The 22,869-nt window shown below is 40.2% G+C and overlaps 1 protein-coding gene across 4 annotated transcripts; it reads left to right on the top strand.

Moving 5' to 3' along the window:
- Window positions 1–4,819: 4,819 nt before the first annotated feature.
- Window positions 4,820–21,311, top strand: CSNK2A1 (casein kinase 2 alpha 1). Of its 4 annotated transcripts, none has more exons than XM_072414298.1 (13): window positions 4,820–4,924; window positions 14,645–14,823; window positions 15,759–15,870; window positions 16,322–16,423; window positions 16,534–16,584; window positions 16,931–16,990; window positions 17,648–17,731; window positions 17,816–17,926; window positions 18,020–18,121; window positions 18,260–18,360; window positions 18,505–18,653; window positions 18,738–18,824; window positions 19,685–21,311. In XM_072414298.1, exons 2-13 carry the CDS (start codon window positions 14,723–14,725, stop codon window positions 19,798–19,800), a joined length of 1,176 nt encoding a protein of 391 aa, XP_072270399.1. In that variant the 5' UTR covers window positions 4,820–4,924; window positions 14,645–14,722; the 3' UTR covers window positions 19,801–21,311. The 4 variants fall into 4 exon arrangements, with proteins under 4 accessions (XP_072270399.1, XP_072270396.1, XP_072270397.1 ...); XM_072414295.1 differs by having other exon boundaries at window positions 18,738–18,863; XM_072414296.1 differs by having other exon boundaries at window positions 4,832–4,976; window positions 18,738–18,863.
- Window positions 21,312–22,869: the final 1,558 nt, after the last annotated feature.

Genomic DNA, 22,869 nt, shown 5'->3' with positions numbered 1-22,869 from the left:
TATTGCCAGATGTAACCAGATCAGATTAAAATGCACATTGCAATGTGACAGTTAATGTCTTACAGTTGTAATTTTTAAATGGAAGGCATTCTTAGGATGTTCATATTTCAAATACTTGAATTATTGTGCTGACAATACAGGTTATAAGAGCAGAAATTGAAAGGTCCTGTTCAATACCTGTCTATCTCCCTCATGCCATTGCAGGCTTTTGTAGTATACACTGTGGTGGAAATACAATACATTAGCTTGTATCATTTGATAAATATAATGTAATGTTTTTATAAACTATTCTATAGACAGCTGTATGCAGGCCTTCCCATCATCATGCAAAGATTAAACCTTTGACACTGGACACGCTAAAGCTAATACTGCATTCCCATTTCATTCATAAAATCTGACTGCATGCTAAAAAGGACAAATTAGTGGCCTGTGTCAGCTGGCTTGGGTCACCCATTAGATTATTTATTAACAACTGACAGGTACAATTAACTTGCAGTTGTCCTTCTTCTGACCGGGATTTCATTTGCATTCTCAAAGTAAGTTTTGCATTCTCATGGACTTGTATGGGATCCAAAAATGAGCAAAAGCCAATTGGCCCTAAATCTAGAGCACGCCACACAGAATCTGGGGTAGTCATAAGCACATAAATATTAGTAATATATTTCATAAACATAAATGTGAAAGTATGAAAATTAGACCAAATACAATACAGAATAAGAATAGCAGCAGCATTTGCAGTCACAAGTAGCTGGTTCTGGAGTCGGTAAATGGTTTTGGCTCCTCCAAATGGTTAAACATTGGTTGTGTGTATTTTATCTAATTTCACATTTTTGTTACATGTGCATTTTACACTTTTACCATTCAATGCTATACGCTTCAAAATGCACACTGATGTATTAAAATGTATGAAAGATTCATCTAGTAGTACTTACTCAGCTAGATTTTCTGAAAACATTTCACTGCCTTCCAAGCTGATTTGTGGGTTCAGAACAAGTCCAGTTGAATGGGACAAAAATACTACTAGATATACAATGATTGGGATAAACGGGAACCTTCACAGAAAGCTTTGGTTCCCATATTGCAGAGATGTCAATTCTTTTGATTGGTTTTTGTTTGCTGTGGTTTTCCTACATTAATTTACATATTTGTACTGCTGGAAACTGCAAAAGACCAGACCGGGGTAGAATTAGGGGCAACTTTTGGTAAAAGGGGTGGTTCCCCAAATGCCCAGGATTTGTCATTTGGAAGAAGGTGGGTACCCAAATTGGCATATGCTAAAACCGGCCCTGTTCTATTTAAGATATAAGTTGGCATCTTGTAATGCCACCAATAAATTCACACTTTATTGAAATGACTACAAAAGCAACATAGTAATTCTGTGCATTTCAGACCCCAGAAAAGATTACAGTAGTCCTAAATGCACAACGTTCCAATGTTTGTTTTAAAGCTGCTCCAATAAAATATGAATTTTTTAGCATCATGTGTCAATCTATTCCTTTTTATATCACGTGATGGCCCAGGGCTGCAACCCCATCCTGTGGATTCTATTTTGGTGATCCATACCTTTGCCTTGCAGAATGATAGCCTATTGCCAACTGAATGCATTTTGTACAGGCTCATTCTGTGCAGCAATAAGTACATTTGTAATCTTAGGTGCATGCCAGGACAAATGTTTTTCTCTAGTTTTGGATAGGGAAGATTTAAACTGCTCTCTCTAAGACGCTTTAAGAGAGTTCCCCCTATGTCCTGTCCTATTAAAACAGGAAGTCAGGGACAATCTGCAGCAAGGATATGGGAAGAAATCAAAGCCGGACATGGTTCTGAATCACCCCCATTCTACTAAAGCAATGCTTCTCACCCAGGGTCCCTCCTGAGATTGCTGGGGGTTCCCTGATCAGTTTGCACCTCTTAGGTCAATATATTATTAATATTGTTATTATTATTTTTAACCACCCGAGCAATAACCCCGACCTTGGTTCGGGGTTAAAATAATTACAATTATCGATACCCCCGAACTTATTTTCATACAGTGAGAAAAGTTCGGGTTTATCAATCACTTACCTGGTCCCGCTGTGATCCAGCGTCGATCTCCAGCGTCGGGTGCCCTCTTCGGGAAGAAGAAGCCGGCCGGCTTCTTCGCCCTCCGTAGCGTGTGCGGGAAATTCAAATTGAAAGTCATTCAAACACATTTTGTATTGGATTGAATACAAATTCCTGTATCCAAATCAATACAAAATAATTCAAAATAAATACAAAGTATGTAATTGGTAAATTCAAACTCTCATTTTGTATTGGATTGGATACAAAGTCCTGTATCCAATCCAATACAAAATAATAGAAAATATATTTATGTGGTTTTGTCTATAGGTATGTGACGAACACTACTGAGGTGTTTTAGAAAAATATATTATTATACAGTATACCGAATTATCTCATTTTCAGTATTTTTCATTTATTTATGTATTCTTGTTTAAGCTGATTTTTGTGTCTTTTATTTAATTTTATTAAAAAGTATTTTTTTTACATGATTGTGTGTTTCAAACATTTTTTATATTCATGATATCTACTAGAACCCTGTTCGGACATATTTCTGTAAGTTACAGGTCTACAATTTAAAAAACAAAATTTCATGAAAAACAGTGTAACGCTTTTGGAACAGAAATCTAGACATCAGTGTGGTTAAACAGGATTTATATGGCGCCAACATATTACGCAGCTTTGTACATTAAATAGGGGTTGCAAATGACAAACGAATACAGACAGTGACACAGGAGGAGGAGAGGACTCTGCCCCAAAGAGCTTACAATCTAGTATAAGTGGCACCAATGATTTTTTTTGGCTATCTGTAAGGGTGACATTCTTCCCACTGGCCAGCAATGTAAGAGACATTCTTCCTACTGACCACCACACTAATGTACTGTGAGCTGTGGATTTATTAATTATAGAAGGGGTTCCCTAAAAGTTATTTCAAGGGTTCCCCTAAGTCAGGAGGGTCAAACTCAAACACACAGAGGGCCAAAATTAAAAACTTAGACAAAGTCATGGGCCAACCTTGAAATTTATTTAAAAAAATTGACATTTTTCCTTCCCATTAGATATAAAACCTTTTCATATGGAAACAAAGATGTTTTTCTTCACATGCAATCTGGAACAAGTTATTAATAAAGAAAGAGGTATAATTTTTTTTTTTTAATTTTATTTAAGAAATAAATCTTCTGCCTCTTTCTCTATTTGTAGCCTTCTGAGTTAAAATTCAATGGTAACCTTTCTGCACAGGCTAACAATAATAATAACAATATTCTTCTATGAAAATCCAACCATTCAAGTCCATGCCTTGGAATAGCAAGGAAAAGCTGAGGGGGAGTGCTGGAAATGCCAGATGCGGCCAATGCGGAGCTAAATCTTATGAGTGGGCCGCCGCTGGAATTCCTTCTTCATTGAAACAGCGTTGCTACTAAAATTCCCGGCATTACTTGGGTCTATAAAACAGTCCAATGTGGGGCCACACATAGGCAGAGAGCCCGCTGGTCTATAGACGCAAGTGATAAAAGGAATTGTAGTAGCGGCGCTATTTCAATGCAGTGGCGGGCCAGCTGCAGTTCATATTTAGGATTCCTTTGGGGGCCAAAAAAAAAGGACGTTGGGGGCTATATTTGGCTCCAGGGCCAGAGTTTGACACCCCTGCTCTGAGTTGAGCAGGCCAGCCTACAGAAAAACATTTTGTCTTTAGCCGGTGTTGCATTTAGATTACACCACTTGCCTTCTGGTCAACTATTATCAGCAGAACAGGAAGTAACGGTAAATGTCTAATGGGGCCCCAGATGGCAGCACAAAGCTCTTTACATGGTTTAACATGCTGCTTCAATGGATATACAGAAAGCCAAAGTGCGTTCCTATTAGTTGATGCTGTTTGGATAAAGAGATTCATCAGAGCTTTGTGATTGGCTGGTCAGGGTGATTGGGTATTTATGGCCCCCTAGTAAAGAGCAAGAAGGGGAAGGGGCCATGGCCCACAAGCACAGGAGCTGACGACTTTGTATCAGTGGTTTTCAAGGCATTTTACAATTAGGGTTTGACTGGGAATTTAATAGATAAAAGTGGCCATCTTTAATGCCCTTATTATGTCATTATTTATTTATTCTGGGACAGGTTATCTTTAATAAGGATCAGGAAAGCCCCCCGGGGTGCTCACCCCAAAAAGCCACCACCCATTGGGTATTACCAGCTTGTTCCTAGCAGGGGCATCAAACCAATCCATCATGCAATACCAATGCACAGCAATCAGGGAGAACCCTAGGTCTGAAATGATGGAAGCCAATGGGCAGCCTCGACCCCCCATCACCCAGGTGTTCCCTTACACATCATACCCTCAATCCTGCTTCCAGTGACATTTAGATTTCAAGTTTTTATCCCTATTTTCCAATTTATCTCAGCGATTTCGCCACGTTTTATAGCAATAAATATATTTTATTGCATATAATAACTACATATCCCAGAATGCCCCTCGTCTTCTGCAAAGCCGCCGCGCATGCGAAGAAAGCCCTTCGTGTTCCAAGCGTAGCCTTCTTGTGGTTGGCGAGCTATATTTTACATTTTGCTTAGTCAGCCGACAGATGTTTGGTTACCACCGTGATATTTCACTCTCTATCCTTAGGTATTTTACTTTCCGATTTCGTTCCTGGGGTTCCAGCCGAGCCTTTGTTTTGGAAAGCGGACGGTATCGGGTTAGAGAGGGTGGCAGTCTTTTTGCCAACCATAATATGGCGGCCGGAATAGGGCCCCGCTAGGCCGCCGCAGCGAGCGGAGTGTATTTCCGCTTCCGGTCAGCCTCGCTGTGGTCCCTGCGGCTGGCGGCCGTGTGTCTCCGCCATATTGTCTGTGTGATCCCGGCGGGAGCGGCGGCCGCGGGGAGCGGGAAGAGCAGGTGCGGCTCGCAAGGCAGGGCTCGGTTAGCCGAGAAGCAGTTCGGGTATATTGTAAGGAAAGAGGGTTTTACCGAGGGGTGGGGTTAGGCCTCACCTAGAGACCCGCCATCTCCGGGTGTGAAGAGTGGGGGCGGGGAAGAGCTGTAAGAAGCTGAGAGAGCCGGAACGGGTAATGGCGGGGCTGGAATCTTCGGGTGATCCGGGTGTTGGGATTTTTTTTATTACCGTCTCATAGAATAAGGTGCGGTGCTGAGCAATGTTGTTTTAAGGATCGGTATACACCGGGCTCCCTGGCCTTGTATTTGGGATATCGGTTGTGTGCTCGTAGATTTTATTAGGGGGGGTTATAGCTCCATAGATAACCGTACATCGATGTCTCTTTATACATTCCACAGCCTCTGAGCTGGCCATTGTATATTTTTCTTTATTTTTTTCTTTGTTTGGCCATTTATAGAAATTTTCTATGACTTCCTGTCCTGAAGACAAAGCAGGAAATGAGGTGAAATCTCTCCGAAGCCAAGGTTTCCCATGTGGGACTGACCCCACCAAAACAAGGGCAGATTTCTCCTCATTTCCTGACCTGGGGAGGTAAAAATTTGCGTTTTTTTCAGTACCGGTGTTTTTGTGAGACACCCAGAGCTCGGTAACAACCCAACAGGGATCTGATTTTATATAAAATGTGCAAAATATTAGGAAAAGCCGTTCCTATGAATGGCCCCCATACATGCTAAACCATTGCAGGGCAATTTGGATTTTAAACAATGTGCAGCGTTTTGTATTCGTGCTTGCAGGCGCATATTCTAAATTATTGACCAGGAAGGACGGGAAACCCATGAGCTCAATTTATCCAAATACCTGCTGGTAAATACGCTAATTTGTGAACGTACGTTTACCACATGGCGGTGTAAAGGTGGGGGTGACTTAGCGACATGCCAGGGACACAATTGCTGACCTGTTTATAAAGATATTTGGTTGGTTTTGTTGCTGACCAATGCAGTGGCGGACATAGGAAGGTGCAATATGTTGCACCAGGGTCCCGTACCTGCCTCAACCACAAGGGGCACCCTTGGGCATCCCAAGTCACTTCTGCAAAGGGGCCCATGGTGTCCGCCACTGGACTCATTTATTTCATTATTTTCAGAGCAGATCAAGCAAACCGCGTCCTGATTATTGCGCAGCGGGTATGGGCCGCATGTGTTTGTTATTGTGCAGCATGCTCCATTGTAATTTATAGTTCCTTACGTCCTGGGCTCAGACGTTTTTCTTTGAGTTCCAGATTAGAAATCGATATTCTGTATGCAATCTGCGTTTGGCGAGCTCACCTTAAAATTCGAATTTCCTGACTCTCTAGCACATGGAATGGAATTGTAATCTGCAAGCCATGTTTGGGTGTAAATAATTGATCCGGGGGTCAGCTAGGCACCTAGCATTTTCAGGAAAAAAGTCAGCCATGGCAAAGTAAATCGCACTATTCTTTTTCCAGATGTTAGTTTATTTAGGCCAATGGCATGCCATTGCTTAGTGTAATATTTCCCTTTTGGCTCCCATTTTCATAAATTGATTTTTGGATTAGAAAGCTGAAACCTTATTGGCCACCATTCGCTCATCAGATTGTTATTGGCAGTACTGCCACCATTGGACACATTGTAACAAGTCTAACTTTGCGGGTTGATACATTGTATATAAATCCATAATTCAGTATTTTTCCATCGGTATATAAGAAATCAATGGACGATTCTGAACTGTAACACGGAACGTTATAGCCAATTCCCCTTTGCTGAGCGCGGTCTGTGGGGATGAATGGTGCAGATGTAAATTCTGTGGATTTGCAGGAAATTCCTGTACTTATTGCAGGCAGCCGACCTGCGTTGTGCTATTAGTCCAAATGTTTAAATATTTAATGAAATTAGTGTTCCTGTGTGGATGTAAAGAGGGGAGCGCGTGCTGGAGGCTTTTAAACTACAGATCCCAGGAAAATATTATGGCAGATCGCCTGTAGTGTCTGGATATTTATTGTGAACCTTTGTGCTGATTTGTTTAGAATAATGTAACATTGCTATGGTATGTTCCATGCAAACAGTTCTGTAGTGACTCTTAACACTAACCCGCCATTTCGCCATTATTAGAACAATTTAAGTGATTGCAGCAGGCTGTACATTTTAGGTTCCTTTAACACCCGGAAAACATTGTGGTTGGCTGCAAACTGCACCTCAGGTAAGCACATTTGCACGCAGCCATAGTGCAGTTATTCTAAAAGCAAAAGCGTGGCTAAGTATGACCATTCTTTTAGCAACTGTTACACTGTAGCCCAACCTCTCCCATTACTTAAAGAAGAACTCCACTACTCCCCACAAGTCCAGCAAGCATATCAGACCCAGTATCTTAGAGTATGGCTTTGGCTGCAATCTTTACAAGGTTTTTGCATTAAATTTTGGAAGACATTTTTTTTCTTGGGCTGATCATGTGATATTACTGTTACTCTTTGCCTTTTGTGGTTAGGTCCTGGCTGAAGACAATGGCACCACTTACTGACCTTTGAGCCCTGTATGGCCCAACGACACACCCTTAGGGGTTGGTTCAAAGGGAATGGGTAGATGAGGCTGCTTGTCATTATTCCTGCAATTGCAGCAGCACTGGGTGATTGGAGTGGGGGGGTCCTAAGGATGGGGGAGGGTGGTATCAATATACCAGTGAGTGCTGAGCTACTTTTGATTTGAAACTAAAATTGGCCTTTAATTTACATATGACCACGCAGCTGTTTACTTTTTGTTGTACCAGTTTCGATTGAAACTGCTACTTTCTAAATGAATTTATTGGTGCTGACGTTTACAAACTATTGCCATTTGCATGTTACATTAGTACTTATATACCATATTGGTACCAAGTATAGGTTTGTATTTTGGAATTAGGATTTCTAGGCATTGGAGGGCTTTAAGCACCTTCTTTGCGGTAGGCCTGGTTAGAAATCCTCATGTTTTGTTCTGGCAATGCAGACAAGAGGGACATTTTTAGATTGCTTGTACGGAAATAGGAAGAAATGGTTGTCTAGCACTGGAAAAGAAGAATCTTCAAAATTCAGACTTTACTGTGCAAAAGAACAAAAATCAAGAATGGTTTTCTGCTCTTTTCCAAGCACCGATGACAAATATTGTGGTTTTTCAGGTTATACTCAAATAATTGAAATCCTCCATCCTCTTTATACTGTCCTTTGTACTCTGGAAAGAATGTAAACAATGTTTTACAGTGTCTGTCCATGCATGAGGCTAAATACACAAATGTTTACTGTCTTGCTGCACACATCTCGGCATCATTCCACTTCCTGATTAGGAACAGCTACTAAAGTAGAAATATCTTTTTATCATCCCAAACTATTTAATTAAGTTTTACGTATGGTGAGGTGAATTTGTACAAATCCTAAACTGTCTGTGCAGAACTAGAATTCCTTTGGCAGGTAATTGTAATGTATTTGTGTTTAAACTTTGTATTTATGTTGGATTTACATTTTTTTGCCTTGGTTAGATACAAGAAAAATTGTAAATTAAGATATATATTTATTTTTCATTTGCAGTTTGTACTTTGGAGCTACAAGTTGCGGTTACATGTCTTTGTTAATCAGCCTATAGATAGAGCAATGGTCCAAATGTTCTAGTCTTTGGGGGTGTTGTGTTCTTTTACAGCAGACACATAAGACAAAATTGCTCCCCTAAAAGTGAGTATTTTTAAAGGATAACTTTATAGTATTTTTATTATAGAAGTTCCAATACTGGATCTATTCCAGCCAAAATCATGCAGCTATCTCTGTCCTGATCCTTTAGTAACTATGCAGCATGGTGGTTAGCGCTCCGGCCTTTGCATCGCTGGGTCCCCGGTTTGAATCTTGGCCAGGTTCTCTCCATGTCTGCGTGGGTTCCTTCTCACATCCCAAAAACATGCCGTTAGATAATTGGCTTTCCCCCAAAATTCTCTTTAGACTTGTAAAGACATATGACTACTGTAGGGACATTAGATTGTGACCCCCTTGAGGGACAGCTAGTGACACGACTATGGATAGCGCTGGGTAATATGATGGCGCTATAATAATAATAATTCCTTAGTAACTATGCAATGGCTCCATTCACCTCACTCACCTAGCTTGCCCTTAGGGAGCAGTTTATAAATAGGGAGAAGCAGCATGACTGACACATTCCCTAAGTACAATATAGGGGCAGGGAAATGGAGCGCTGCAAGGTGCTATATTAGTGCTATATTAGGGCTGTAGCATGCATTTTTTTGTGCAAAATTTTATACGCATATTTTTCCTTAAATGCTCAGTATTATTTTCAAGCTAGTATATAGTGGATTAATACACATTTATTGTTTGCATTAGGTTTATTTTCTTTATTATAACCTTTTGCCCACAAACATTTTCTTCTTTTGTCATTACTTATTTTTTTTCCACGGGCCTATGTAGCTCAAGCTGCCATTTAGAAGCCTCAAGTGATTGTCGGTGCCTTAAAGCGTGGCTAAACTCAGAATTTTCCCTTTACATAAAAGGGTAGACAATCTGTACATGTTCAGTAAAAATTCTGTTTTCCGCACCCTTATTCTGGAAAATAAATAGGAGCACAAAGCCTTCCAGGATACCTACAGTACCCATCCCATCTCGGGAGCACCTCGGGCATGTGCAGAAGGAGCCCTTTTGACAAAAGGGGGGGAAAAAAACCCGATCTCACACATGCGCAGTGAGATCGGCCAATTTTTTTTCCCCAACTGCGTCACCCAATCTCACGTCCTGGTTGGGTGATATAGTAAGAACCAGGAAGAAGAGGCGAAGATGGCGGCGCCCACCCGAAGATGGATACCAGGACGACGCGGGACCTGATGAGACACCTCCGGACCAATCGGCTGCGCTGTGGCATTGAAGGTAAGTGTAATTTTTTTTGTTTTGGCTGTTTAATTCCACTTTAAGACAAACGTCTGTCTTTAGATAACCTACAGTGCTTTTAGATCTCATTTTTTTTTTAAATGACGTGGCACTTAAAGTGGAACTAACATCCCAAACTAAAATCCAGAATCGACCGTGTTATTGCAGAAAGCAAAAGGATGATGTTCGTTCTGCAATAAGCTTATTACCTACCAGATTGGCACCCGGCCAATCATCCTGATGTGGCAAAATCATCTCTATGGGGAAAAGGAAGAAGAAAGCGCCCTGCGGTGGTATTGGTCGATATTGCAGTTATAGTTCTGCCTGGATCAGACCTGGGATTAGGCGATTGTGTCCGGTTCCTGATGGCTGGCATCTTGTCATCAGCTCAATCACACATAGTGCAGCGCTGGTTCTTATAGAACGAATGTTTGCAGGTTTGGCAGTGATTTTTACTCATGAATGGAGATTCATTCTCTAAAAGTTTAGTGTCTCCCTGGCATGTGGTAACTACACCACAATCTCACTGAGCATAGCCCAACACATGGGAGAAACGAACAATTTTACTGAAATGTATCGCACCATGCAGATGTTTTTGTCATTGTGAATTACCACAATGTGATAGCGTAAATAAGGCCTTTATAGTTATAGTTTACCTTTCAAGATATATAAAAGATTCGTATAATTCCGTAAGTTAATTTTATAAAATAATTTGTCCTTTCTGCCTGAAATTTATTTCTACAATCTGTGATTTGAGAGAACTTTGAAACCATCTAGGGTCTCTTGCCAAGATCTTTTTATGGTGTTGGTGGCTTTAGACAACTTTCAGGATTATTAGCACAGAGCACAAAACTCATTGTGCTTTTTCATAACCTAAGATTGGTTAAGAAAAGTTGGACATGTTTCCGTGGGACCAAAAAAAGTTGTTTTTTATGTTGAGTTTTGTGTTTGAACTTTTCTTGTCCATCATGATCCCATTAAAGTGGATGGTAAGACGGATCAACATGGTAACTTAGCAATTTCATATTGCTTCTTCTAGTTCTCTGCACTTCAATAATCATACTGTCATTGTGTATAAAAGTTATTATTAATAAACAGGATTTATATAGCGCCAACATATTATACAGCGCTGTACATTAAATGGGGATTGCAAATGACAGACTAATACAAACAGTGATATAGGAGGAGAGGACCCTGCCCCGAAGAGCTTACAATCTAGTAGAAAAGGTTGATAATAAAATATATGAACGTTGTAATTCTAGGCCCAGCCATGGCATACTGATCTGAATAATAAAGTGGGGGGACCTTGGTATCCCAATAGCTGGATGTCTAGGTTTGCTTTGAGCCTCCGATTGCCCTTTGGGAAGGTGGGATGGCACCGATCATTTAAAATATGGTGCCTTGTACTACCTGCTATCGTCAGCCATGATTTATGTGTGATTTTCTTGGTTTTTAAAGACACAGGGATGATATGTTTTTCCATCCATGTGATTCTTTTCAAGTCTGTAAGGTATAGTAAATGGTGGAAAAATAAACTCAAGGCTGAGAATATTGTTTCTGCCGTTTCCTTTATAATCCTAGCTGTAACTATATTTAAAACATCTGTAGCGGTAAGTTTGTTTTTTTTTTTTTCAATTTAATTGCAGCTCAGCCTACAGCACTCTTTCAAAATTTGAAATAGTGTTATGTTTAAGCTGTTTGGTGATTTGATGTAGAACATTTGCAGTGGATAGTTTTGCTATCTTTTCCTGTCTGATAAAATATCTAGCCGTGAAGTCTGTCTGGTTTTGTTTTGGGGTCTTGCAATTGTCTTCCCTTTCCGTGGAGAAGGTTTTATTCTGCAAGAATATTAAATATATGGCTCCCCATATGCACTCCTTAGTGATCATCTAGAGCAGAGTTTAGCCCAGATTTTGGTGTCCTGTGGTTATTTTACTAGCGCTTGGCTTATCTACTTCCTTCCTGAATTTTTACAGATATGGGAGTTTCTGCTGTTTAGTTCTTTGGTCCATTTCATGTTTGTAGGCATTGAAATCAGATACGCTTAAAGTGCAAACCTACCTTTGGTATATTCTTTAAAAAAACAAATTTGTCCTGCAAGCTTCTTAACTGTGGCTGCAATATACTCCTGAGACATCCCGCCATATGTTCTATACTCCATCAGCCCCTTGTTGTAGCATTACATTAGATAATTATCATAGACTTTCCTGTTGGGTCTCCAACTAATGTTACCATATGTCTTGGTGCAGCATAAGGGTTCTGGTTTTGGTTGCCAAGAACTGTGCATGGGTTTTGTAGAAAAGGTTCTGACTCCAAGGTCCAGCTGTTATTGCCACCTGTAGTTTCCCAGCACAGCCACTTATGTTATGCCAACGAGTGTAGCGCAGCAACAAGAAGAATGGCATTTGAGGATCACATGATTGTTTTTTGTATTTACTGCATCACCTTTATATCATTGCTGCATCTATTCTTGCAGTTTTCCTAATCTCCCTTAGAAGTTCCACATTAACTGGTTGATCCTGCCAGTGTAGTGCACCAAAAGTAACAGACTATGGCTCTCCCCATTGTCATATTGCAACCTAACAATTAGCACCCGGCTACACCTAGATCTGCCCACTAGCGTTTACTAGTAATAAAATAGAGAAGAGGAGCATGTAAAGGAAACTTTTTTCCCTTTAACTTTGAGGCTTGTTCATATGGCAAGCAAATAAATGGCTTTTGTTCTTTAGATTGTTATACAGTAACCTTTAGTCTAGTTTGCAGATTATTGATAATCTTTGCCTGATTTCTGAGCAATGGATAGCCGAGAATTCTGTTTTCAGTAGTTGACTGCAGGGATTTGTTGCTTTTGCTTATCGCTCATTGTCATCATTTTTTATTTCTTATTTTCCAATGAAATCAGGAGGATGATTCTGTCCTGTATAGTGTACTACATAAGACAACAGGAGATCCATCAGGTTGCATTGATTTGTTGGTCTGTGCTATCTACACCCAGATTCCCTTCTTGGCTTTGTTAAAGTATAAAGGGATCTGGAATTTGGCACTAAGCTGTGCGCCAGAGTTAGCATGACTTCCTATGAGATATATGTGGGTGTATCTATAGGCAGCTGTCATCGTATTGTTTAGTTTGTCACCTGTTGGTGTGTACATTCTGCAAAAACTTGCTGCTGGCATTTCTGATATGTATGTGTTATGTGACAGAAATGTCTGACTAGTCTTGTGATCCATTAGAGATCAGCGACCTCATTGTTCATTCTGCATTGATAGACATGAAGTGCATGCCTTGAACAAAATCTGATCTAGTTGGAGTAAGTTTATAGAGTAATTTCATACATAGTGCTGCAAAAAAATGTCACATGCTCCATACTTGAAGAAGCATTGATAGTAATTTTTTAATGTGCATTATTAAATATGGCTTCATGAAGTATAAGAATGGAGATCCTATTGTGGATACCTACAAAGATTGTTGTGGATCACCGATATCTGGGGACTGCTGTACATACAAATGAGACAATCGCAATCATTTGCCACAGGCGAATATTATTTAATGTGTATGTAGCTTGAGCCTTTTGCAACCAGATTTCCTATTTCTGAGTGATGAGTGAACTTAGGATCCGATTGTTCTGGTCCTAATGAAATGACTAAAGTTAGTTGGCATATGCTGTGCATTTAGAGCTGCTGTCTCTCCTTGTGTACACCAGCATGTTATAACGCTTATCAATGTATAGATTGATTTGACATTGCAGACCCTGTGGCAATGTAAAGTTTAATTAGAAGCCAGCACTGCAGGGAACTCTGATGGACTGCATAGTATTTCAGTTCACGTAGCGGATGTTTGTGACGACTGATACAAAATTTGACAGCGCTAGCTTGGCTGCGTTGGTCATAACCTACAAACCCTTTCTTTTTTGGTTGGTCTGTCTTTGGCCAATGTTAATAAAGGATCATTGAAAGTGCTAAAGAGTTTCTAAGGCAAGGCTTTAAAAGAACAGGATTTAGATGCATTTTTAGTTAGATTTTACTTAAAGAAGCATGACCAGTCCTTCGTTTGGACCTAATGGCTTCTGTTCTACAGCTTGGTTGTGATGATGGCCTGAGCCTTCCGTGTGGCTTTGCTTCCTTTATGCATGCTCAGGATTTTGGCTATAGCACTGGAATGCTAATCCTACGTCCTAAGCGGCTTGGGACTTGCCTTGGCTTCAAGGGGGATGATGTCTGAGTATAAGCTCTGGGAGAAATTTTGTAAATCTCCCTCATCTTCCCTATGTTGTCTTCTTATCCAGTTCTAGTTACATGGGTGCCCTGTTCTTTTATGCTCCTTCCAATATTTTATCTATGTTTTGGTTCTAAGTGATTTCCTATGAAAATGTTTCTCCTTCTTTGCTTGGTTCGATGTGGGTATGCTTACATTCCCATAGCTTGGTGTTTACCTCCAGTGTGTGGCCTGGAAGCATTTACCATTTCTGTCTGTTTGCTACAGAATATATTGGTGCTGTTTAGTAGTCTGGGGGTGTATTTAGATGAAGTGTGTATTTGGGTTATATATTATCACTGCTGTCTGTATGTATTCACTAAAAAGGATAGCCAAAGGCATTTCGTTGGTGTAGGATGCAGCTTGGTAAGATTGGCAGAGGGAAAACATGTTACATAGGGAGCTATGGAGCCTTATTTGATGCTATTCTATCCCGGAGCCAGGAAATGTTTGGTTGGAGAAGCATTTGGAACTTAGCCATGTCCTAATACTGCATGGGTCTTTTTAACTAGTAGTGATTGGTGTCTGGACACAATTAATGTTTTGTGTTTTTTTTTATTACAGCAATTCTCCTCCCTAATCCATCTGCTAGTACTGGACTTGTAAAGTTGCTGTCCATCTTTGGCCGCCAACAAGACCGCCATGTCGGGACCTGTGCCAAGCCGGGCCCGTGTCTACACGGATGTGAACACACACAGACCCCGGGAATATTGGGACTACGAATCGCATGTTGTAGAATGGGGGTAAGTAACATTTGTGACAGGCTGATTTCTGCACGGTTATGGTATCTTTAGCCCATTGTTATCCTATCCATAAGAATAGTTGAAGTCTCCCTTCTCGAAGATTTGCTGAAATGGACAAATACTTTGGGGGCTTGAACAACTATAGAGAAAGCTCTTGTCTGGACATTGAATGGATTTTGGTGAAATCTTTAGTTTGGATTCCTGTAGTGTATGTGTACTGAAAATATTGATGGGACATTAATTTCTAATATATTGTAAATATCTAAGGCTAGTATTAAAAAAGCCCCCATTTCAGAATGTTTATACAGGGTTTCTATGAATTCTAAAAGGCAATCCACTAAAATACTGAGGCTAGAAAGCTTTTGTGGTCTTTATTACAATTATTAAAAAAACAGTCTATTTCCTGTTACTTAAAGGCACTTCCCTGTTTTCCCTAGGACTTGGAGAACTAGTTTCCGTGTTTGTTGCATTATACAGTAAGAGGACACACTTGTGCAACATTTGTGTTGAACTCTTCAATATTAATCAATTGTTTTCATAAAATCAATAGACGGGCAATGAGGGAATAATTTGAATTTTCTGCCTGTATTTAACAGTGGTGGTCCTGTCTGATATTGCAGTGTCCAATAAGTTATTATAGTAAACATTTCCACTTACTTGTATTGTTTTTATAACGTGTATTGGATCCATGCAGTTCAGATTTAAGCAGGAATTCCGGTTCTTCCTGGTAGATGACACATCTAAATACATTGAAGTTCAGAGTCCCTGATCTGATATGGCTGTGGTGTTTCCATTTATAGAGATAGGATTGAGATCTGGCTAGCAGTGCTAAAGTCCTATCTGAGCAGATTCATTACTCTGTCAAGCAGATAAAATCATTTTTCTCACTGTTTGTAAAAGCTGACATGATAAAATGGCTCACTTCAATATTACAGAAACCAGGATGACTACCAGCTGGTGAGAAAGCTTGGTCGAGGCAAGTACAGTGAAGTCTTCGAAGCCATTAACATCACCAATAACGAGAAAGTCGTGGTTAAAATTCTCAAGGTCAGTAGCTCTGTATACCAGCATTTTGTAAGAAGTTGTCATAATACTCCTTTTTGATGAATCTTAGGCAAATGGTTTAGTTTTGTTTAATGTTCCTAATAGTAGAAACGTCCCAGCATACTCCCCCCTCCTTCCAGTCTGTGTTTGTATTCCTCAAACCCTGAATAAAGTACTAATATGATTTTTAATAATCAGGCAGTATGATATAAAATAATATATCTGGGAAGAGGATAGAGCAGAAAAGCTATTGGCAGTGCATTAGACAGGAAGTGGCTATAATGAGGTTGCAGTACCAATTATTCATTGCTTTTTGCAAACTCTGGTCTTCACTTATAGACAACAAATACTTTAAAAAACAAGGATGCCTGCCTTCTGTACTGTGCATATGTAGTGAGTCAGCTGCTTCTTCATTACCCAGCCTAACACCTTTTGTCTCCACCTTTATTTATAGCCCGTGAAGAAGAAGAAAATTAAGCGTGAAATCAAGATTCTGGAGAATTTGCGAGGCGGACCCAACATCATCACACTGGCTGACATAGTGAAAGATCCTGTGGTGAGTTGACTTTTTCTACTTTCCCAACATGCGTGATCATAAATCTGGGCTACTGATCTCTCCTAGACGTCCTCATGTTTGTAACTCCCTGATTTTTGTATTTATTACAGTCCAGAACGCCGGCCCTGGTATTTGAACACGTTAACAACACAGATTTTAAGGTGAGGCCTGAACCTGTTGCTGTCGAATGTTTTGCAGTCAACATCTTGATTTAATGTAACATTCATGAGAATTCCCTCTTTAAGGTGCTAGTTTTGATGACAAAAAATTAATTTTTACTTCATTCTTGTTAGAATAATGAAATAATCTGCATCTGTTAGATTGGTCTTAGCAAAGCTAGTAAAAGCCATATCATGAGAACACAGCTGCTTGTATATTATACAAATATTGGGCTTTTAAAGCCCCAGTTCTTGAATCCCCAGTTCATTACGTTAACATAATTCATAACAAAATGTTAATTTCATTTTATGTAGATGTGCTAACCACCTTTTCTTTTGATATCCACAGCAGTTATATCAAACTCTAACAGATTACGACATTAGGTTCTATATGTATGAAATATTAAAGGTATGTCAAGCACTTTTATTTGTTTATTTATTTTTTGCTATGAAGTGTGTGTGATTTGGTTAAGGATGACCTAATACATCACAGTGCTGTTGAACTGTTTGCTGACATGTTCTCTGTGTAGACCTGGCTTTTAAAATATTTGTACTTTTTCTAAAATGTTACCTTAAACCCAGTTCTTTTTTTCCTAAACCTACACAGGGCCATACTGACATTCTGTGCTGTCACTAGAAGGGGGCGGGTGGCCTGGTCTGCAAGGAAGATAAATGGGGTCCATGTTTGATCCCTGTACACCATGTGCTACCTCTAATAGTCATTTAAGCATGCCATTTCTGGAAAAGTGACATTTTAAGGAATTTCCATGGCAGCAACTTTTGTTTGTATTGCTATTGACAGTGATGTTGTAACCTTTTGGTTGATGGGTTATAAAGAAAACTACCAATGCTGTCAAACAGGGCAGTCTCTTTCTAAAAAACGTTTCAGCCTGCAGAATAACAGAAACATTTTGTTAGGCAATCTGAAGAGTTCTGCTGCTGGAAGTGTTTGGTGTTCATTATCTGTTAGCTCCAAGCACTTAGTATATGTATATAGGAATCATGTAGTGAAGTAAAGGGGTGAAAACGTGTTGCACATTATTTATATTTGCTTTGTTCCTTTCAGGCCCTGGATTATTGTCACAGTATGGGTATCATGCACAGGGACGTGAAGCCTCATAATGTTATGATTGATCATGAGCACAGAAAGGTAAGGGGACAACAGCACAATCTTCGAGGACTTTCTCCATCACAGAAAAACCTCCTATAACTTTTTTCTTCTTTTTCCCTCCAGCTTCGACTAATAGATTGGGGTCTTGCAGAATTCTATCACCCGGGCCAGGAATACAATGTGAGAGTTGCATCCAGATACTTTAAAGGGCCAGAGCTGCTTGTTGATTATCAGGTAAGCCACACCACAGTATAAATGGTTACTGGCTAATGTTTACAAGGGGCAGTTGGTTGTTGTAATCTTATTATGATAACTTGTATGTTGCAGATGTATGATTACAGTCTAGATATGTGGAGCTTGGGCTGTATGCTAGCCAGCATGATCTTTAGAAAGGAGCCATTTTTCCATGGACACGACAACTATGATCAGGTGAGTCCTAGTAGTTTAGGGATAATACAGTCTGGTTATTGAGCAATTCTCTATTTAGTTTAAGCAAAACTTTCATCACAAATTTGCTTGCCTTTACTTTGATACAGTATCCCTCTCTAACAATATTTTCTTTTATAGCTGGTAAGAATAGCCAAAGTGCTGGGCACAGAGGACTTGTATGATTATATTGATAAGTACAATATTGAACTGGATCCTCGCTTCAATGATATTTTGGGCAGGTAAGTTTCCATCTTCACTTGTTTTCCTTTTCCCATCTTTCGGCATTTCATTAGCCATAAGTTGTCTCATTAACCAGCATCTGAAACAACCAGGTCATGTCCCGTGTCATTGCAATGAATTTTAATAAACATTTTCAATTTCAGACATTCCCGTAAGAGGTGGGAACGCTTTGTGCACAGTGAAAATCAACACTTGGTCAGTCCAGAGGCTCTGGATTTCCTGGACAAACTGCTGCGATACGACCACCAGACACGACTGACTGCTCGTGAAGCCATGGACCACCCTTACTTCTGTGAGTATCACCCGTGCTTTGCATAGGCCCTGCTATTACCTATCAGGTTAAGGATGACTTCTAATGCCATGTCTTTCCTTGCAGACCCCATTGTGAAGGACCAGTCTCGGATGGGCTCCTCTAATATGCCCAGTGGCAGCACCCCAGTCAGTAGCGCCAGTATGATGTCAGGTCAGTCCCAGCCCAAGTCCAGTGTCCGTGACAAGTCAGGTCAGTCCTTGGCAGATTTAGCTTGGCTCCCTCTGGTGGTGGTTCCTTTTTTGGATGATCACTCTATCAATGTGCACTTTCTAATTATTATGCACAATTATTGGGGCTAATTTCTCTGGAAAACGGCTTGTGATACTCAACACTTCTTTACATACCTTCTTGTCACACATAGCATAAAAATTGTTGATTACTAGAAAGTTTGCAAAGCTTGTGTGATAGGTGCAAAACAAAAACTCAGAATTATAAAGGGACCATATTCAGCCTGTCCTAATATAAATAAAATCAGTCTGCCATGTCTCACTACTCCAATCTGCAATAATTGTTTTTTTTAGGGAACGGGATGTTTGGGAAGGGGGGGGGTGTATTGTACCACATCAATTGTACACAATTTTTCCCTCAATCTCAATTTTTTCTTGGTGCTTGTGTTACCTAATTTTTATGGCATAAACAATTTTAGATGCATTTTACATCTATAACTATGCATGTGGTATTTTTCTTTTCCATTTGTTTGTAATTTCTATGGATATATATTTATATCATACACATACACCCTGTATAGCATTCACCAGTGAGGGTTTTACATTACCTGCAATAGGCAGCATAATGATGGAAATAAGGAGCACACAGTTATATTGGGAAGTTTGGCCTTTACAGAAGGTTTTTTTGGGTTCTTCCTATTTTCTGCATTTGGTTGTTGCGTACCATACCAGAATATAATCTAAAATTTAGATTCTCTATACTTTCTAAACCTGTTGCTTTTCTCTCACTTATATGTGTTAGGTTGTTTGTAAAAGTCTAACAGGCTTTTCTTTTTCCTTTAGGGATTTCCACGGTGCCAACTCCCTCAGCTCTGGGTTCTCTAGCTGGATCACCAGTCATCTCTGCAACCAACACCCTTGGGACGCCCGTCGCAGCCACTGCCGGAGCCCCCCAGTAGGGTTTTTGTGTCCTGGCGCTTTGTCAGGAAGAGGGCAAGCAGATCCGGAAGAAGAAATAAAAATCCCCACACCTCAGCCCCTCTACCTGACTCATCTCCCACCTTTCCGTGGAGGGAGGGGGCTGCCCAAAGAGCAACCATGCCCCCTGGACGCGCCGTTTCTGAGCAGTTGCTTGTGGATCTATAGTAGTTCTGTCATTATATATAAAAAAATATTATAGGCTGAATAATTTTTGTTTCTTTTTTGTTTTATTTTTTTTTTTTTTTTTTACTTTTGTTATGGCACCTGTTAACAGGTGGTACTCATGTCTCTGGGCCGTGGATTCTGGACTTGGCCCTCAATATTTCCCTGGATGTTTCATGGTTTATCTTTTTGCTTCATAGTTTGTTCCTGTTCTTTTCATACCCCTCTTTGCCCTGTCTCTGTCCTCAGCTGCAGAGAGAGGGGTGAGGGTCAGTTTTGCCATTTACCTTAATCCTCCTGGCTGGACCTTGCTGTCACTCAGCAGTCATTTTGCCTCTGCATGGTTTCCATTCATTTTTCCTTTTGTTTTCAAGCAAGGTTGCAATGTTCTGTTTTGATGTTGCACCTTGTTTTTTTTATCTCTATATACCCAAAAATATGAGTATTCTACCGCCACATGTAAACGGTTGAAGTCGCCATGCTGCTGGACCAACATTGCTTGTTCAATAACAGGCAGAACATGCAAGGTCGCAGTAAATGTCAGCCTCCACTTTTATGTGACGGCATGAAATTTTTCTCTAGATTTAATTCTTTTTCTACAGACACTTGTACTACGGAGCAATAAGAAGTCACGTTTTTGTTTTTTTTTTTATTTTGATGGCATATTAATCCATCGGCCAGCAGGATACAATACTGGGAATAAGGTAATTTCCCGTTTCAGATTTTGCCATAGCTGGCATGCCAAACAAGGCGCTTGTTGGCTCCTCTTTTGCTCATTCCAAAGAGAAAGTTGTCTGATAGGACAAAGAATGCAGTCTAAGGAGGCTTACAATACATTTTTGGATATTTATGTACGTTCATTAATTCTATGATTTTTAATATCTTTTTCCTTCGAGCCTCCGGGGAGTCCTGTATCTTAGGCCTCCCAGTGTAAAACAAATAAAAATAAAGTTATTTCTACTCATTTGTCCTATTAAGCCAATCCATTTTTTTCTGTGGCACCTTGTTCCATCACTTGCCATGCCTTCTCCAACCTATGCGGTTGTCTCAATGACACCCACACTCCTCCTTCCCATCCACCATGGGGTTTTGGCCAGTTTGGAGACCCCCTCACACCCATTTTAACCATTTTTTCTCCTGCCCCCCACCCCTCTATCCCCCCAGAAAGATTTTTGTTCCAGTCAACAAAATTCTCTCTACACCCATTTTCCCAATTGTCCAGCAAAGAGCGGTCCCAGTGACAGACGATGCTTTTTCCTTCACATGTGACAGATCTAATGTTGGAACTATTTGGTGTAAATAAACATGGTTTTATTTATCAAGGTTAGATTCAGTCTTGTGCCTCAGCACCTTTTATTCTGTTTGTGTAATGTTTTCACTCATTTGGTTGGGGTGGGGTGCTGCTCTGGTTTACTGAGCGTTTACAGAAAACACTGCCTGTCTTCCTTGAAGCCCTGGTGGCCCTCATCTCTAATCTTGGAATGTTAAATGTAAGTTAATAGGAATGTTGGTTGCATCCAGCATTCACATTAACATATGTGCAAACCTGGAACCTTAAACCCACAGGATTCACCCATGCAGTGCAAGAAGTGCATGATTGATGCAACTTTTCATTTACAAAATTACCCCTTTCATAAGTACTAAATTAGGGTTTAAGACAGTTTGCCCTTCTGTTGCAGGTTATCTACTGAAAATGATGCAAACAATTATATTCCTCCTTTGGGACGCCTCCTGAGAAACCAGCGAGTTTTCCACTACAGTTGGGCACTACAGAAAAATAGCTGTTTGAGGGGGAACTAAGTGAGAACAGAGGCAGTGATTTTATCAGGATTGGTATAATGTTTTTCTTCTACACCTAGAGGGAAAAGGAATGTAACTCAAATTGTACAATGATGCAGTAAAGTATATGGCATTTAGGCCATGCCAGCTCACCAGCAATATGTTGGTTTAAATGTCACCCACCCATGAAGGGGGCAACATAAGAGGTGAGTGCACTTGGGCTTGTGATGGGTAAAAAGCGTATGGATTGGGTTCATTATTCACCTCCATCCTTATCTGTCACTATAAATCTCCCATATTCCACCTACCAGAACAGCAGTTGTAGGTGCTGGGGGGGGGGGTCATCTGCAGCAGTTTGGTTTCATTTCTGATTTAGTCTTCAGTGAACTTGCTCAGTTTTATTCTAGGACACAGGAAATTTGCTCTTCTCTCTCCGGATTGGCTGATTCTTCATAAACTGGATATCTGTTACTTTGCTGGGTTACCATCTCCCATTCCTCAGTCGCCATGTGGAAAGTGTAGGGAATTTATTACTCTATAATCTGGCAAGATCTTTATTCAGTAAAAAGTAGAAGTCCATCTGCAAAAGAGTCCGAATATATCCTGACTAAGACAGGAAACCAATACCAGATCTTCTGAAATAATTGCCATGCTGCTTTGATGCTGATTATAGCAACTTAGCTGTTTGTGGAGACTGTGGTGAGGATTCTGTAGTCCCCTATGGTGCCAAACAGTGCATTCTATCTCAAGGTTTGCCATTTGGATGAGGAAGATTTTTTTGTAGCTGGTAGGAGTATTTGATATAAAATAGAAGTCTGACTACAACTCAACCTTGCTGAGTGTGGGAGAGATATATAATCCAAGGACATACATACATACCGTATTTTTTGCCGTATAAGATGCACTTTTTCTTCCCCAAAACTGGGGGGGAAAGTTAGTGCGTCCTATACGACAAATGTGTTATAAAATAATTAAAATAATATACTCACCCGATACCCGATCCTGCGTGTGTCTCTGCATGCAGCGTCTGTCTCTTCTCTCCTCTGCCAGCATCGTGTCTTCTGTCTGTAAAGCAAAGTGAAAGAAGCTGGCACAGCGCCACCTGC

This window comes from Pyxicephalus adspersus, chromosome 6 (assembly GCF_032062135.1).
Source record: "Pyxicephalus adspersus chromosome 6, UCB_Pads_2.0, whole genome shotgun sequence".
Lineage (NCBI taxonomy): Eukaryota > Metazoa > Chordata > Amphibia > Anura > Pyxicephalidae > Pyxicephalus > Pyxicephalus adspersus.
This window is presented reverse-complemented; position numbering and strand designations above follow the sequence as displayed.

Excerpts from the sequence above, each read along its gene's own strand:
- CSNK2A1 (XM_072414295.1), top strand. The coding sequence starts at position 14,723 with ATGTCGGGACCTGTGCCAAGCCGGGCCCGTGTCTACACGGATGTGAAC. Across the intron at positions 16,991-17,647 it reads ATATGTATGAAATATTAAAG|GCCCTGGATTATTGTCACAG; the intron begins GTATGTCAAGCA and ends TGTTCCTTTCAG. Across the intron at positions 18,361-18,504 it reads TTCAATGATATTTTGGGCAG|ACATTCCCGTAAGAGGTGGG; the intron begins GTAAGTTTCCAT and ends TTTCAATTTCAG.